Consider the following 13,939-nt stretch of genomic DNA (forward strand, 5'->3'; position numbering starts at 1 on the left):
AATCACAAATGAGCATTTATCTACCACTAAAGAGTGAGGGGGCGTCTTATTGAGCCAATAAGACAAAGAGCAATAGAGGAGAAAAACTTGCATCGTCACTTTTCCGCACAATGGACATTGAGCATTAACCATCAATCACAATATCCAATAATCCAACATTAGAATAAAAGTCATATCACAACTTAAACATTTGATATATAAATATCAAAGCATTCTTCAAAACGTCCCAAGATTCTTTCATAAAGAATTTCACAAATAATTTTCAAACAACCATTCAAATCGAATTCAAAATATAACTCATTCTTTCAAATAACAAAATGACAATAATAGCTCGATCATGTTTTATGCAACAAAAGATGTTTTTTTTATCAACTTATAGAATATATAATCTATTATGTTTCTCAAACATGAGTTTAAAATACAAAAAACAAATAGTGTCACTCACCTAGGAAAAGCTAAAAATCAATTACGATGATTACTCGAGTCGACGCACTCAAATTCTAACAAATAACCAAAAAAAAAATTAAAAGATTAAGTAAAATGATATTTTAATAATGACTGGACTATATTACGTCTATTTGTCGATAAAACGACACCTATGCGCCAACGAAAGCTCGCATTTAGCGAAAACCTATTGTTGTCCGATGGGCATGGCCCACGTGCTAACTTCGTTGCGCCATAACTTCTTCCACAAAATTTTGTTTCAAGCCGTCTTATAGTCCTTAGAAAGCTCTATCGACGTAGTACAACAGCCTTAACTCAACCGCCCAAAAACATCTCCAAAAACGGCTAAAAATCAAGCTCAAAGCTATTATTCGCTATAATTTCAGAACGCCCCCAACTTGAAAATTCCGTTCCAGACAAACCGCAAGTTCAAATCATGATCCGTAAAACGCTATAGCTCCACAATATCCTAAATTATCATTTCCACAAAAATACGTAGCTCCACGACTTAAAAATCGAACTTCGCAGCATAAATCTTCAAGAAATTCGAATTTCGAGCCCTAATTGCGACGATTCATTCGAATAGACGATTAAAGGCTTCGATCACTTACCGGCATTGCAAAACGGAGCTGAGTCAGCTTGGTGAGGCGTCCAGTCATGAGCACGCCAAAAAATTTTCCCCATTTCCCTTTTCCCGTTCTCTTCTTTCTCTCCTCTCCCCTGTTTCTTTCTTTCCCCTGCTTCTGCCTGTGCTCTTCTCTCTCTCCCTCTCTCTTTAAAAACACAGCCGAAGCTTCCTTTTTTCTCTCTCTCAGCTTCTTTTGTTGACTTTTCAAACTCTCTTCTTTTTTTTCTTCCTTTTTAGCCCATATATTACAATAGTAGCAAGAGCTAAGGCGCAAACCACAAACGATACTAGCAAGAGCCGTTGGAGACCCTTAGTTCTAGGACAGAGATCTTACAGTGAAGTTCTTCATCATAAAGCTACGATCTGCAATCTGTCATAACGTAAAAACAATATCATCTGCAATTATTGGCCCCAAAACCACGTTGTCAACTTTGGCCTTCTACACCATGATTTCCTGCAGATGGGAAGACAAAATTCCCTTGAAAATTATGATTTAGCTACATTAATTTACAATCAAGTAAACTTCCATCACAACCTAGTGTTAAACTTCAATCACAACCTAGTGTTTTACCAGATGGTCAAAATCACATATCCTAACCAAGGAAAGTCATTGAACGCTAATTTGTATGAGCCTGAAAAGCAGCTTATGCAGTAACCCTCACCTTCAGTTAAGTCTATTACGAAGGCTAATAGAGATATTTATGAAGCATTCTGCCTAAGTGGCCAAGAACTTAAATTCCTCATCAATACATGGTGGCAGGTCAGCCGATCACCACACCCCGCATGAATTGAACCCTGCAACCTCTGAGAGCACTCTTGCAGCCTCTTCTTGAACTTCAATCTCCAGAGAATCAAGAAAGCTGACCAACAGGTGAATAACCTCGCCAACTTCCACGACCACCTTCACAAATTTCTCATCATCATTGACAACTTCCTGCAAACTAGCTAGAGCTTGGCTCTTCATTTCTGTCTTCCTCAATCTTCGTTCCTGTCAACAAATCTTTAACATAAAACCTCAAGTCCTCCTTTCAAGCCCCAAACCTAGGCTTTGAGACAACAATGGCATAACCGTGAGCAAAAAAACTAGTTTTGCACATCCCAACGAGAAAGAAATCCCTCCCTCTTCCATCAAATTGCATAAAAGTTACAGTCTTTCCATCCTGAAAGCTTCAGAAGGAATATAAGCAGTTCTCCCCCTCCCTCCCTCCCTCAAATAGAAAATCAGACGACAAAAGTAAGATATCTACTATTGCTGAGGCACAACACACAAACGGCACAATTCTACCTGACATGTTTCAAAAAAGGTCCCCATTGTAACCATAAACAGAAGAGAAGGAAATCCCTCCCTCCCTCCCTCCCTCCATCAAATTGCATAAAAGTTGCAGTCTTTTTATCGTGAAAGCTTCAGAAGGAATATAAGCAGTTCTCCCTCCCTCCAGAAAACTTGCCATCCTTCCATGAAAATTGCATAAAAGTCAGAGTCTTTCTATCGTGAAAGTTTCAGAAGGAATACAAGCAGTTCTTCAAATCTAAATTAACACGAGCATCAAATAGTCAGGAAAATATAATTTTTAAGGAAATCAGAAGATGACAAGGTGTTAAGTCATACATTGTACCTGAAAAAGTAAAGTCCAATCATGTTGTAGGTTAAATGCTCCATAGTCATATAGCTGAAAGCAGAAGTTATCGGCATTTGCAGAAGACCACTCTTAATGTTGTCTAAGGAAATCTGCACCGAAGAATCACAGATCAAGTTGGATTGAGAAATGAAAATTTATAATTTACATCAGCACCATCGGCTCTGGTCTCATTGGAGTCCTTTAATTCTAGGACAGAGATCTTACGGTGAAGTTTTTCATCATAGAACTACAACCAGCAACCTGCCATAGCATACAAACAGCAACATTTGTAATTATCAGCCCCAGAACCACATTGTCAACTGTTAGCCTTCTACCAACCCAAAAAAAAAAAACTGTTAGCCTTCTAAACCAGGATTTCCTGCGGATGGGAAGACAAAAATACCCTGGAAAATTATGCTTTAGCTACACGAAGCTACAATCAAGTGAACTTGAATTATAACAATATGTTTCCACCGGATGGTCGAAACCACAAATCCTAACCAAGTCAATGAACGCTCAGTTGTACAGATTAGAGAGCTCGTCATCCATTGTTATGTCAGCTCTTTCAGCATTTGATGAATCTGCCGAGCCATTTCTGCTGGCTGCTGTATAAGTTTTCGGTAGCACCTTGGGAGGCAATCACCATGGCCACCCATTTTGTTAAAATTATGTCTCGAGTTTTTCGCTGGAAAAGAAGAAATATAAAAATAAAATATTTGAAGGGAAACTTTCTTCTTTGCTGTTGCGGAATCCAAATTGAAGAAGAAGAATGAAGCCGTGAAGCCTCTGGACGTGGATGATTAATGGTGGGACCCAAGGTCAAACCTTTGACCTTGGGCACACCCGCACACAAACACTTTTGGGAGAAAATATCGGGTGGGTCTTACCTCCACGTAGGCGTAGGGTAAGATCACTCAGCGATCGACACGTGGCTCCACGTAGGCGACGGCGTCAGACGTTCAAAATTCGCGCGGGTCTCTCCTGGGCCCACCACTCTGACGCTCTCTCTCCTCTGCTCTCCTTTGCGCCCTGTCGAATAGTCCTTTCTCTCCTCTCTCTCTTTACCCGTTCTCCGTTCCGTTGCGGGGGGAGGGGAGAACAAAAGTCGCACAGGTGCTTCTCTTCCCCCTTCTCTGCTCTCTCTCCTCCGCTGGTTGCCCGCGACGCCGACGCCGACGCCGACGCCCACCTCCGCCGACGCCGACGCCCTCCTCCGCCTCCGCCGACGCCTCTGCTCTCTCTCCTCCGCTGGTTGCTCGCGACGCCGACGCTGACGCCCACCTCCGCCTCCGCCAACTTCTCTGGATGTTTTGCGAGTGTGATGATGAGCGCAAACTTTGGTGCAGACGCTGTCCGCTCGTCTGCGATGTATTTTGCAGTGCTGATTTCGTAGGCGGCGGTGGGGGAATTTCTGTAAGCATGGGAGACGTGACTGGGTATGACCGACCGTTTCTTCTTTTATTCCGTTTAGTTGCTGGTAGGGAGAGATTCAATGGCAGAGGCCATTGTCTTGAGATTCCTTGCTTTACGGCATTGTTTTGAGAGTAGGGCTATTTAAGTAGCTTCCGAAGCCCGAACTCGATGATGTTTCTTACTTTGATCGTTAATGCTTTGTTTCTGGATGTTTGTTCATTATCGTCGGTTTTCTCTGTGAGGAAGCTCGTGCCTCGAATTGATCTGATCATGCGGGAGTTTCCTCCGGTTTCAGGGAGGATGCCAACAACACGCTACGGATACTCGTGGCTACGGACTGTCATCTGGGCTACATGGAGAAGGATGAAGTGCGGCAGCACGATTCCTTCCAGGCATTTGAAGAGATCTGTTCTATAGCTGAGAAAAAGAAGGTTTCAAATCATAATCCTGTTTGTCTTATTTGCCACAGTTTTATCACCTTGCCATTTTACACTTTTTAAACTAGTCCATGGAAGGTTGTACTTTCATCTTCTGCATGGTACATCTATCGTGGCCTGTAAATATTTCCAATTGCTACTGCTTATGGCTAAATATGCTGGATCAAGTAGCAGTTATCCATCGAGCCAATAGTCTACGCTTAATTAATGGCACAGATGCTATATCTTGCCTACCTGGAAAAAGGATTGAGGATATGCATTCACACTCGCATTATAGAGTTTGTTGTTTTCTTTTGAGACCAATAGTTGATTCCCAAATCCTGAGTCTTTCTCAAAATAATTCTTGAATGAAAGTCTCTTTGGCTACTCGCATATGTTATCCATTTGTCTGAATTATTGGCATTTGCCGTGCTTCTATCAGGTGGATTTCTTACTTCTAGGTGGTGATCTTTTCCATGAGAACAAACCCTCAAGATCAACATTAGTAAAGGCCATTGAGATTCTTCGTCACTATTGTCTCAACGACCGGCCAGTGCAATTTGAAGTTGTTAGCGACCAGACCGTAAATTTTCAAAATATGCAATTACTGTTTCACACATGATGGCTCTGTTTTTACTTGTTGGAGGAATGGACGATAATGAAGGACATGCTGCATGATTTAATTGTAGCAACCTTGTGTTATATGAGAGATGAGAAAAAGTTGCAACCAACTCCCTCAAAAAAGAAAACAAAAATGTACGATATCACCCTTTTGTGCTGAAATCAAAATTCTTGCATCCATCTGCACCATTTTTCTGTGAATGAATTGTACATATATTTTAGGTGTTGGTCTTATGTCTATAATAGATCACTCTTGTCTTCCCAGGTTTGGCCATGTGAATTATGAAGACCCTCACTTCAATGTTGGCTTGCCAGTCTTCAGCATTCATGGAAATCATGATGATCCTGCTGGAGTGGTATGTGATGAGTGGCCAAATGCTTGGTTTGATAACTTTCTGCATGTTTTTGTGTTTATAAATTATGGACTTGCAAAGTATCCATTTTACATGTCTGTCATGTTTGTGGAAAGGTGCAAAAAGCCTAAGTTCTCGTCTAAACTGAATGGTGAAGTAAGAGCAAATTTTCCCCTAAAAAGTCAGATCAGGCGTTTGTTTATAATGTACAGCATTGGGCCTCCACATCGTAAATATTTGTTGTAATGCTGGACATATTGTTTTAAGATTTATTGTGGCCCCAACATCATCAAACTTCCATCCAGGCTTCTTTTCAATTAAGAGAAAATCAGAAAGAGCTTGAAAAAATTGTCCTCTCAAAGAGATACAAGCTTCCATATGTGATACAAGAAATGGGACTTTAAGATGCCCTGTTCTTTTCAATGAATTGCATGTATTCGTATTAGAGATTACTATTTGGTGTGTATATCTTTCATAGGTTGCTGTGTTGTGGTATGGTGATGGTTGGACTGAACAATCTTCCTTGGTCACTTAAACATTTTTATAAAGTGTGCTTGCATTTTTTTTTTTTTTTTTTTTTGGGTTCTGCCAGAGTTCACTTCTCAAGTTTACAACTGGTCTGCTGATCAAAAGTTCATTCTTAGTCTAAATGTTTTCGTGGGGAAGGTAATATTTCTGCAAGCTAAAGACAACCACAAGTCTGCTGATCAAAAGTTCATTCTTATTTTAAATGTTATGTTTCTGTTACGCTTCTGTGTTGATTTTTTTGTTTATGAACATGTGCAGAACAAAATTGCTAGGGATTCTGACACCTTGAAATGCGAGTAGGAGGATCTAATTCTTAAAGTCGGCGAGTGTTTGGAGGCAAGAAGTTATCTATTGAGACTTGTTATCCTTATAATGTGGTGAATTTAGTCTCATCCAACCATTTAATGTGTGGAGTTCTTCCAAATTTTTGGGGGCTTTAGCTCATTTGCTTCAATCTGTAGTCAGGCTTTAACTTTCTGCTATGATTGTGGCTGTTATTAGAGTAAAGCAGGAATTTCTTGTATATCTTATTGTAAGGTTTTCCAGCAGTTACAGAAGGGCATTTCAATGAGAGAAACTAGGAGCTTGGATACAGTCTCGAGCATTATTTTTGCCTGTTGGTTTTAATTCCCGTTGACGATAGGCTGAAGTTCTTTTAACTCATCTTCTTCCTGCCAAGTGCTGCCTAAAGTAAAGATTGATGCTTAATTGACTTTTTTCTTTATATTCAGGAACGCGTTAAGGAACGTTCTGTACATCCCAGTGACACCCCACATGGAACATCCAGTGCACCTTCTGTGGAGGTGAATCTAGCTGTAGTGCTGATTATCCTTCTTGGATTCTTATGAGTTTCTCTGTGAAGCCATTAACTGCTAAATTTTTCATGTTAAATTCTGCCCAGGCTGCTAGAAATAGGAGTGCTGCAGGAATAGGAAGCACAGTTTCTTTTAGCGATGATGAGGACACAGCAGAGATACTCGGCTCAAACTCTGCCACCAAAGGCCGAAAAGGATCATTGGGAGTTTCTAGATCTTCCCGTGCTACTTCAGATCTAGGAAGAGGGAAAACTTCTAGAAGAGGAAGGGGCAGGGGAAGAGGATCTGCTAATTTGAAGCAAACTACTCTTGATTCAGCTTTGGTATCTCGCCGTCATGACAGGTTAGTAGCGGATGTAGTCATGAACTCGAGCTTACGGATTAAAGTTGTCAAACTCCAATGTCCCATATCCTGAATCAACTAGCTAAAGATTATTTGCATTCTCAAGTGATCTGGCTTTGCAATTGAAGTGCTTCAGGGAAATAATCAGCATTAGTGTTTGGCGTAATATGTGGATACGGTAGGCTCTCTGATAGTGATGATTTGTCTGCATGGATTAAATTAAAAGATGGTATTTTCAAATGGCAATCTGGATAGTCATTTGTTGAGATCATTAAATTGAATGTGCAGAGCTTTTGTACTCAGAGAACTTGGATAGAGTGCAATGTAGTAATATGTGGACAAACTAATACCTGGAAAAGTGCCAGCATTATAGCATATAAGTTATAGCTCGCTCACTGTGTGTGTATGTGTATGATGACCGGCTTCCTATGGCTTAAATTAAGCCTTTGAAAGAACAAGGATGTGAAATTGACTGATGTCCGTAAGCATCTGTATTGAGTCTGCAATACCCCCAAAACTTCTTGTTTACATGGGTTTTTAACTTTAAATGATGGGATGCCTTTCTTGCCGCCAGTGGTTTATAAAGCCATGTATAGGGAGGGAGAGATGTTAATGTTGATGCCTATATCCCTGTGAGTCCTAGGAGCTCATCTCAATTCCTCATCTCGTCTCTCTCTCTCTCTCTCTCTATCTCTCTCTATCTCTACATCTGTTGAGACCTGAGACCCCACAAGTGGTGGGTTGCTCTGCATCTGGATCTCCCCAAGATTTGAAGCAGAGAGGTGTCCAAGGATCTCTCTCTCTCTCTCTCTCTCTCTCTCTCTCTCTCCAAAGTCAAGTCAGGTACTTTCTTGAAACACGGTCGCTCCTCCTTTTCCTGACTCCTGTTCTTGTTCTTGCTCTGTTTCGCAACTGTTCATTTCCTTCTTTGGTACATTGCTTTTCTTCTTCCTTCTCTGTCGCACGTAACGCAGATCCCGTTGACATTTGACCCCACCTTCGTCTGTTTCGCTCTTCTCTGTTCTCTTCCAAAGTAATTCGCAGAGGATCTGGTTGTTCTTGGGTGTAAACTTCGTTTCTTGTTCTCTTCTTGATCCTAGCTCTGCAAATTCAGTTGACCAGTCATTGCTTATCACAGTTAGATTTTGTTTGAGCAAGGACTAGATGGGTCGTCACAAATTTACTGATTCTTGGGTGGTATCCTCAGATTTAGTTGCCCCTCGGCAACAGAGTACTATCACTTCGATTGCACTCTGCATTCTTTATGTTTCTTCTGCGGATCTTGGTTTGCTAATTAGGTTCTGCTTTAGTCAAAACTCAGGTGGATGTGACGCTATATACTTTGGTGGGCGTCCATTTCAATGAAGATCTTTCGAGTTCTAACTTTTCCTTTTGTTGCCTGTTCTCTTTTAATTGTGAGTTTTTCTTGTTGAAAGTCAACAGTTATTCTGAAGAGAGAACATCGATGAATAAAAGTATTATCAACAGCTGAATTAGGGAATGCCTCTCATCTCAAGGAATTATGAAATCACAGGAAGCGTGTCCAATTAGTTTGCTTTCCTTGATTATCTGTGGTTTCTTTTTGCTCCACTTCAGATGAAGTTTGTCTCGTTCCCTGAGTGTAGCTTAGACTACCAAGACTACACTCCCTGCACGGATCCTAAGGTACGAGCAGACCAAATAGTTTGTTGTGATCTGATCTACCAGAATGAATCTAAGATATGTGGTTTTCTTCTTTTGGGCACAGAGGTGGAGGAAGTATGGCATGCATCGTCTGACTTTCATGGAGCGCCATTGCCCGGCGGTTTTTGAGAGAAAGGAATGCTTGGTCCCGCCACCAGAAGGGTACAAGCCACCGATCAGATGGCCAAAGAGCAGGGACGAATGTTGGTACAGGTAATTGTGTTTCCTCAATCATACTAGAAAACAGAAATTTCTGAATTCGTGACACGATAGTGAAAATGGATATGTGGATCGGGTCATAGGAACGTGCCATATGATTGGATCAACGAGGAGAAATCAAACCAGAACTGGCTGAGAAAGCAAGGAGAGAAGTTTCTTTTTCCTGGTGGCAGTACGATGTTTCCCAAGGGCGTGAGTGCATATGTTGATTTGATGCAAGATCTGATCCCGGGTATGAAAGATGGCACAGTTCGAACAGCCATTGACACGGGTTGTGGGGTGAGTTTGTACTTACTCATGAAGGGGAAAAGAATTGTGGTACTTTTTTTAATTAGCATTTCTGAGATGTGCAGATGCTTCTATGGTTTAATAGATTTGGCACTTACAGTTCTAGTGGTAGTTTTAGCTGATGCCTACAATATCTTTAAATTGTTTCAGGTTGCAAGCTGGGGAGGCGATTTGTTGGATCATGGGATATTAACCGTTTCTCTTGCCCCTCGAGATAATCATGAAGCTCAAGTCCAATTTGCCTTGGAACGGGGGATTCCAGCAATACTAGGCATCATCTCTACGCAATGGCTACCTTTCCCGTCGAACTCATTCGATATGGCCCACTGCTCAAGATGCCTTATCCCATGGACTGAATTTGGTAACTCCTTTTCCTGATGCGTTGAATCTAAATACCAGGAAGAATTGGATGTCGGGTATGAAATCTCTCTTTTCTTACTTATGAAAGTGCATTGGTCACAGGTGGATTATACCTCATAGAAATCAACCGGATACTGCGGCCTGGAGGTTTCTGGGTCCTCTCAAGACCACCAGTCAACTACCAAAACCGCTAGAGTGGATGGAACGCCACCGTGCAGGAACAGAAGTCAGATTATGACAGACTGCAGAAGCTTCTCACCTCAATGTGCTTCAAGCTGTATAACAAGAAGGATGACATCGCCATGTGGCAGAAAACCTCAAACAGCAGTTGCTACAATCGCCTTGCAAAACCTGATGCCTACCCACCGAAATGCGACGACAGCCTTGAGTTGGACTCTGCTTGGTATACTCCGCTCCGTCCTTGCGTGGTTGTTCTGGATCCAAAGCTCAAGAATATCAGTCTCAAATCCATCCCCAAATGGCCTGAGCGACTGCACGTCGCACCTGAGCGCATGTCAGAAATACAAGGAGGAAGCGCGAGTGCTTTCAAGCACGATGATAGTAAGTGGAAGGTGCGGGCAAAGCACTACAAGAAAGTACTACCTGCACTTGGGACTGATAAAATAAGAAATGTCATGGATATGAACACTGTCTATGGAGGTTTTGCAGCTACTCTGATTGATGATCCATTATGGGTTATAAACGTTGTCTTGTCCTATAGTGCCAATACTCTTGCCATCAGGCATTTATGTGTGTGTTATAATTGTGTACTAATATATTTTTTTGAACATTCAAATCTAACTTCTTCATTTTGACTTAGGAGTGTACGTCAAAGCTTAAATTCTAAGCCCGATTATGATTCAATGCGACATTTGTCCATCATTACGACATCATACTATCAAGTAATCAACGACTAAATTGCGGAGAATGATCGATAAATCCGTGATGTCCTACTCCTTTGGCACTTGAGTTCACTACTAAAGGTAAGAATTAGATCCAAATATGATATGAATGTGGAAAAAATGTCCGCCGCTCATCTTTTCATGCCCTGCAGCTTCACTACTAATTCACATCTTGGTGCTACTCATCAGCATTGTTTAAGTAAACATTGGTATGAAAACTTTCTAACGAAAAATAAGTATTGGTGGACATTGTTATATGAAACTCCATAATCATTGACAAATAAATATTCACGATACATTTTATAAAATTAATTTATTAAAATACGAAATATTATCATCAATTGACTAAATAAGTAAACACTTTCAACCATCAAATAGATTTTTAAGTCCTCCTTGTTCTCTGCAATCTCATTGAACATCTCAATGCACTTCTTGACAAGATTTTTCCTAATGACCTTCAGAATCTTGTTCTGTTGCAGCATCTCACGAGAAATGTTGAGGGACAAGTCATCAGAATCGACAACTCCTTTCACGAATCCAAGATACTCTGGAATGAGCTCCTTGCAGTTGTCCATAATGAAAACCCTCCTAACATAGAGCTTGATGTTGTTCATCTTCTTGCGAGTATCGAAGAGGTCGAACGGAGCACGTTTTGGGACGAACAAAATAGCCTTAAAATCAAGTTGCCCCTCAACAGAGAAGTGCTTCACGGCAAGATGGTCTTCCCAATCATTGGTCCAGCTCTTGTAGAAGGAAGCATACTCCTCCTTGATGATCTCCTCTGGCTTTCACAGCCAGATGGGTTTCAGTTTGTTGATGAGCTGCCACTCATGAGAAACGTCCTTAATCTTCTTTTTCTTGGACTTCTTTTCTTCCTTCTCCTCATTGACGTCCTCAACATCTCCTTCCTCTTCCTTCTCAGGCTCATCGTCCTCATCATCACTGATCTCTTTCTCGGTTGTCTTCTCAGTCCATAGATAGATGGGGTAGCTAATGAACTCGGAGTGCTTCTTCACAAGGTCCTTAATCCTTCTTTCTTCCAGGTACTCCAGCCGAGGAAAACAGAGACGTGACGCTGTTAGCATCATGTATCATCCAAAACCATGGTAAATCTTTTCCACCAATTCATAAAAGCAACCATAAATGAACTCACCTGGTCCTCCTTAAGGAAGAGGGTGATATTGGTCCCTCTGCCGAGTTGCTCCCTACTCACATCTCTCGTAACGGTGAAGGAACCACCGGCCTGGGACTCCCAGATGTACTGCTCATCATTGTGCTTAGTAGTCACAATGACCTTCTCAGCCACCAAATAAGCAGAGTAGAAACCGACACCAAATTGACCGATCATGCTCTCATTAGCTCCCGCCTACAATGCCTCCATGAATTCTTTCATCCTCGACCTCGCAATCGTACCCAGGTTGTTCACAAGATCTGTCCAATTCATCTCACAACTTAAATGAACTCAGCGTAACAGTTACCGTTATCGCATAGGAACATAGCCATAGCCAAAAGACGCGAGCAAGAAAATTGATCAATCTCTGTCAGCCAATTACATTACCTGCTTTAGTCATGCCAATGCCGCTGTCAATGATCGAAAGGGTCTTGTTGGCCTTGTCCGGCACCAGTCTAATGAACAGCTCGAGCTGCGCATCGAGCTTGCTCTTGTCCGTGAGGCTCTCGTATCTAATCTTATCCAATGCCTAAAGCACACACAAACCGATATCAGATCAGAATCAATATATCACCTTCAGCATCACAATATTGCATTTCGATCACGATTATTTCTCAACAATGCCTAAGGCAGAGCCATCCAATCAACTAAAAATGACACTCTTAAGTCTTCGCCAGGCATTGAACAACTACTTCAAGCAAACATAAATCTCTCTGATCTTCAAGCCTGCAAGCCATTACTAACACCTAACAGACAAAAGACATTGAACAAGGCAACACCCATCGTCCCAACCATTTCTGATGCACGCTTCGCCTCTGCTGCAACATCCTTAAGTGAGAGCCCAGCTGCGGCTGCAGCTCCAGCGACCTTATATTGACAAATGAAAGCAAAGAATCATATCAGTATTCTTCACTTTCACTATTCATAAACGTAGGGCAAGAAGTGTGGAGTCTCTCAACAACAATGAACCATAGATATTGCCAGATGCATGGAAACTTCAGAAGAATAATCTGAAAGGGATGTCCTTCTGACTTTCTTAATTAAAAATTCAAAAACTTTCTACAAATTGATTTGCCAAAAACAGGAGCTTCCTATGTTAAAGATCTATTACAACAAGAAAATATGAGTGTTTCTAAAGTTGACGTAGTTACTCGAATAGATAAAAGTGATGGTGGCAAAAATTAAGGATACAAGCGTGGACCATGAGAAGTGGGGAAGGAAAAGATTCTTATTTAGTGCCAAAAGGGACATTTAAAGCACAACCTTTCAGAAAGAAAAAGACCACAAACCTTGTGAACTAGAATAGTCCCTGCCAATCCTTTCCTCCCGACTATGCCTCGAGGGGGAGGTAAAGCACAATCATCTCCAACAATCACCATCTGCAATAAGGCATAACCTTTTGACACCAGTCTCCAGCATATATTAAAATCACAATCACATCTAGAAGTAATTACAAGGGAAGTACCTCAACCATGTAACCTTCAGATTTAGCCAGCTCAGCAGCCAATCCAAAGTTCAAGCGATCACCTGTATAATTCTGCGAAAGGGAGATTGTAATCCTTCTTCTGTTAGATCTTCTGTTTTGGACAGATGTCATAGCACAGGGAAATAAGTACTTGTGGTCTATGCGGCTGCTAGAACTGCATAAACTCCCGAAATTTCCGTGGCAATGAAAGTGCTGCTTACAAAATTTTTAGTTTTTCCCTTGTATACACAAGTTTACATGTATGCCAAAATACTCTATAAGGTGGTAGGATAAAATAAAGGAAGTACCTTGACAATAAGTAGACACCCCATTGGACTAGTTATAGCTCGGATGCCCTGAAATATATACAATAGAGCAAAATGAATCTCATAGACAAGGAGACAAAACATAAAGCCTCACTGAAACTGAGCTGTTGGAGATGGGAGTTTATTCTCACCTTCCTTAACTAACCAACACAAAACTAATCAAATATGAGATACCGTTGTTACCTTAGCAGAGAGACAAGACAACCAAGTCTTCCAAATATTATTTCCATGGAAGTCCAGAAAGACAAAATGCTGACCACAAGAAAAGACTCCAACCAAATAATGTACAATCGCAATTAATTTTCCTTTTATTCCACAACTTGAGACAAAAGCAGCAAAACTCAA

General features: G+C 41.2%; 1 protein-coding gene and 2 pseudogenes across 3 annotated transcripts; 2 read left to right on the forward strand and 1 right to left on the reverse strand.

The window, feature by feature from the left end:
• The first annotated feature begins 4,356 nt into the window (after positions 1-4,356).
• On the forward strand, positions 4,357-6,300 carry LOC120288026 (double-strand break repair protein MRE11-like). 3 transcript variants are annotated; one of them, XM_039301274.1, is made up of 3 exons: positions 4,357-4,535; positions 4,963-5,103; positions 5,407-5,497. In XM_039301274.1, exons 1-3 carry the CDS (start codon positions 4,458-4,460, stop codon positions 5,425-5,427), a joined length of 240 nt encoding a protein of 79 aa, XP_039157208.1. In that variant the 5' UTR covers positions 4,357-4,457; the 3' UTR covers positions 5,428-5,497. The 3 variants fall into 3 exon arrangements, 1 of the variants encoding a protein (XP_039157208.1); XR_005546272.1 differs by lacking the exon at positions 4,357-4,535 and adding an exon at positions 6,281-6,300 and having other exon boundaries at positions 4,853-5,103; XR_005546271.1 differs by lacking the exons at positions 4,357-4,535; positions 4,963-5,103 and adding exons at positions 5,177-5,276; positions 6,281-6,300.
• Positions 6,301-8,700: 2,400 nt separating this feature from the next.
• Positions 8,701-10,647, forward strand: LOC104421479 (annotated as a pseudogene).
• Positions 10,648-10,905: 258 nt separating this feature from the next.
• On the reverse strand, positions 10,906-13,928 carry LOC104421481 (annotated as a pseudogene).
• Between the last annotated feature and the right edge of the window lie 11 nt (positions 13,929-13,939).

The sequence above is a fragment of the Eucalyptus grandis genome, chromosome 9, assembly GCF_016545825.1.
Source record: "Eucalyptus grandis isolate ANBG69807.140 chromosome 9, ASM1654582v1, whole genome shotgun sequence".
Lineage (NCBI taxonomy): Eukaryota > Viridiplantae > Streptophyta > Magnoliopsida > Myrtales > Myrtaceae > Eucalyptus > Eucalyptus grandis.

Coding starts and splice junctions, on each gene's coding strand:
- LOC120288026 (XM_039301274.1), top strand. CDS start 4,458: ATGGAGAAGGATGAAGTGCGGCAGCACGATTCCTTCCAGGCATTTGAA. Junction 4,536..4,962: donor CTATAGCTGAGAAAAAGAAG/GTTTCAAATCAT, acceptor TGCTTCTATCAG/GTGGATTTCTTACTTCTAGG. Junction 5,104..5,406: donor AAGTTGTTAGCGACCAGACC/GTAAATTTTCAA, acceptor TTGTCTTCCCAG/GTTTGGCCATGTGAATTATG.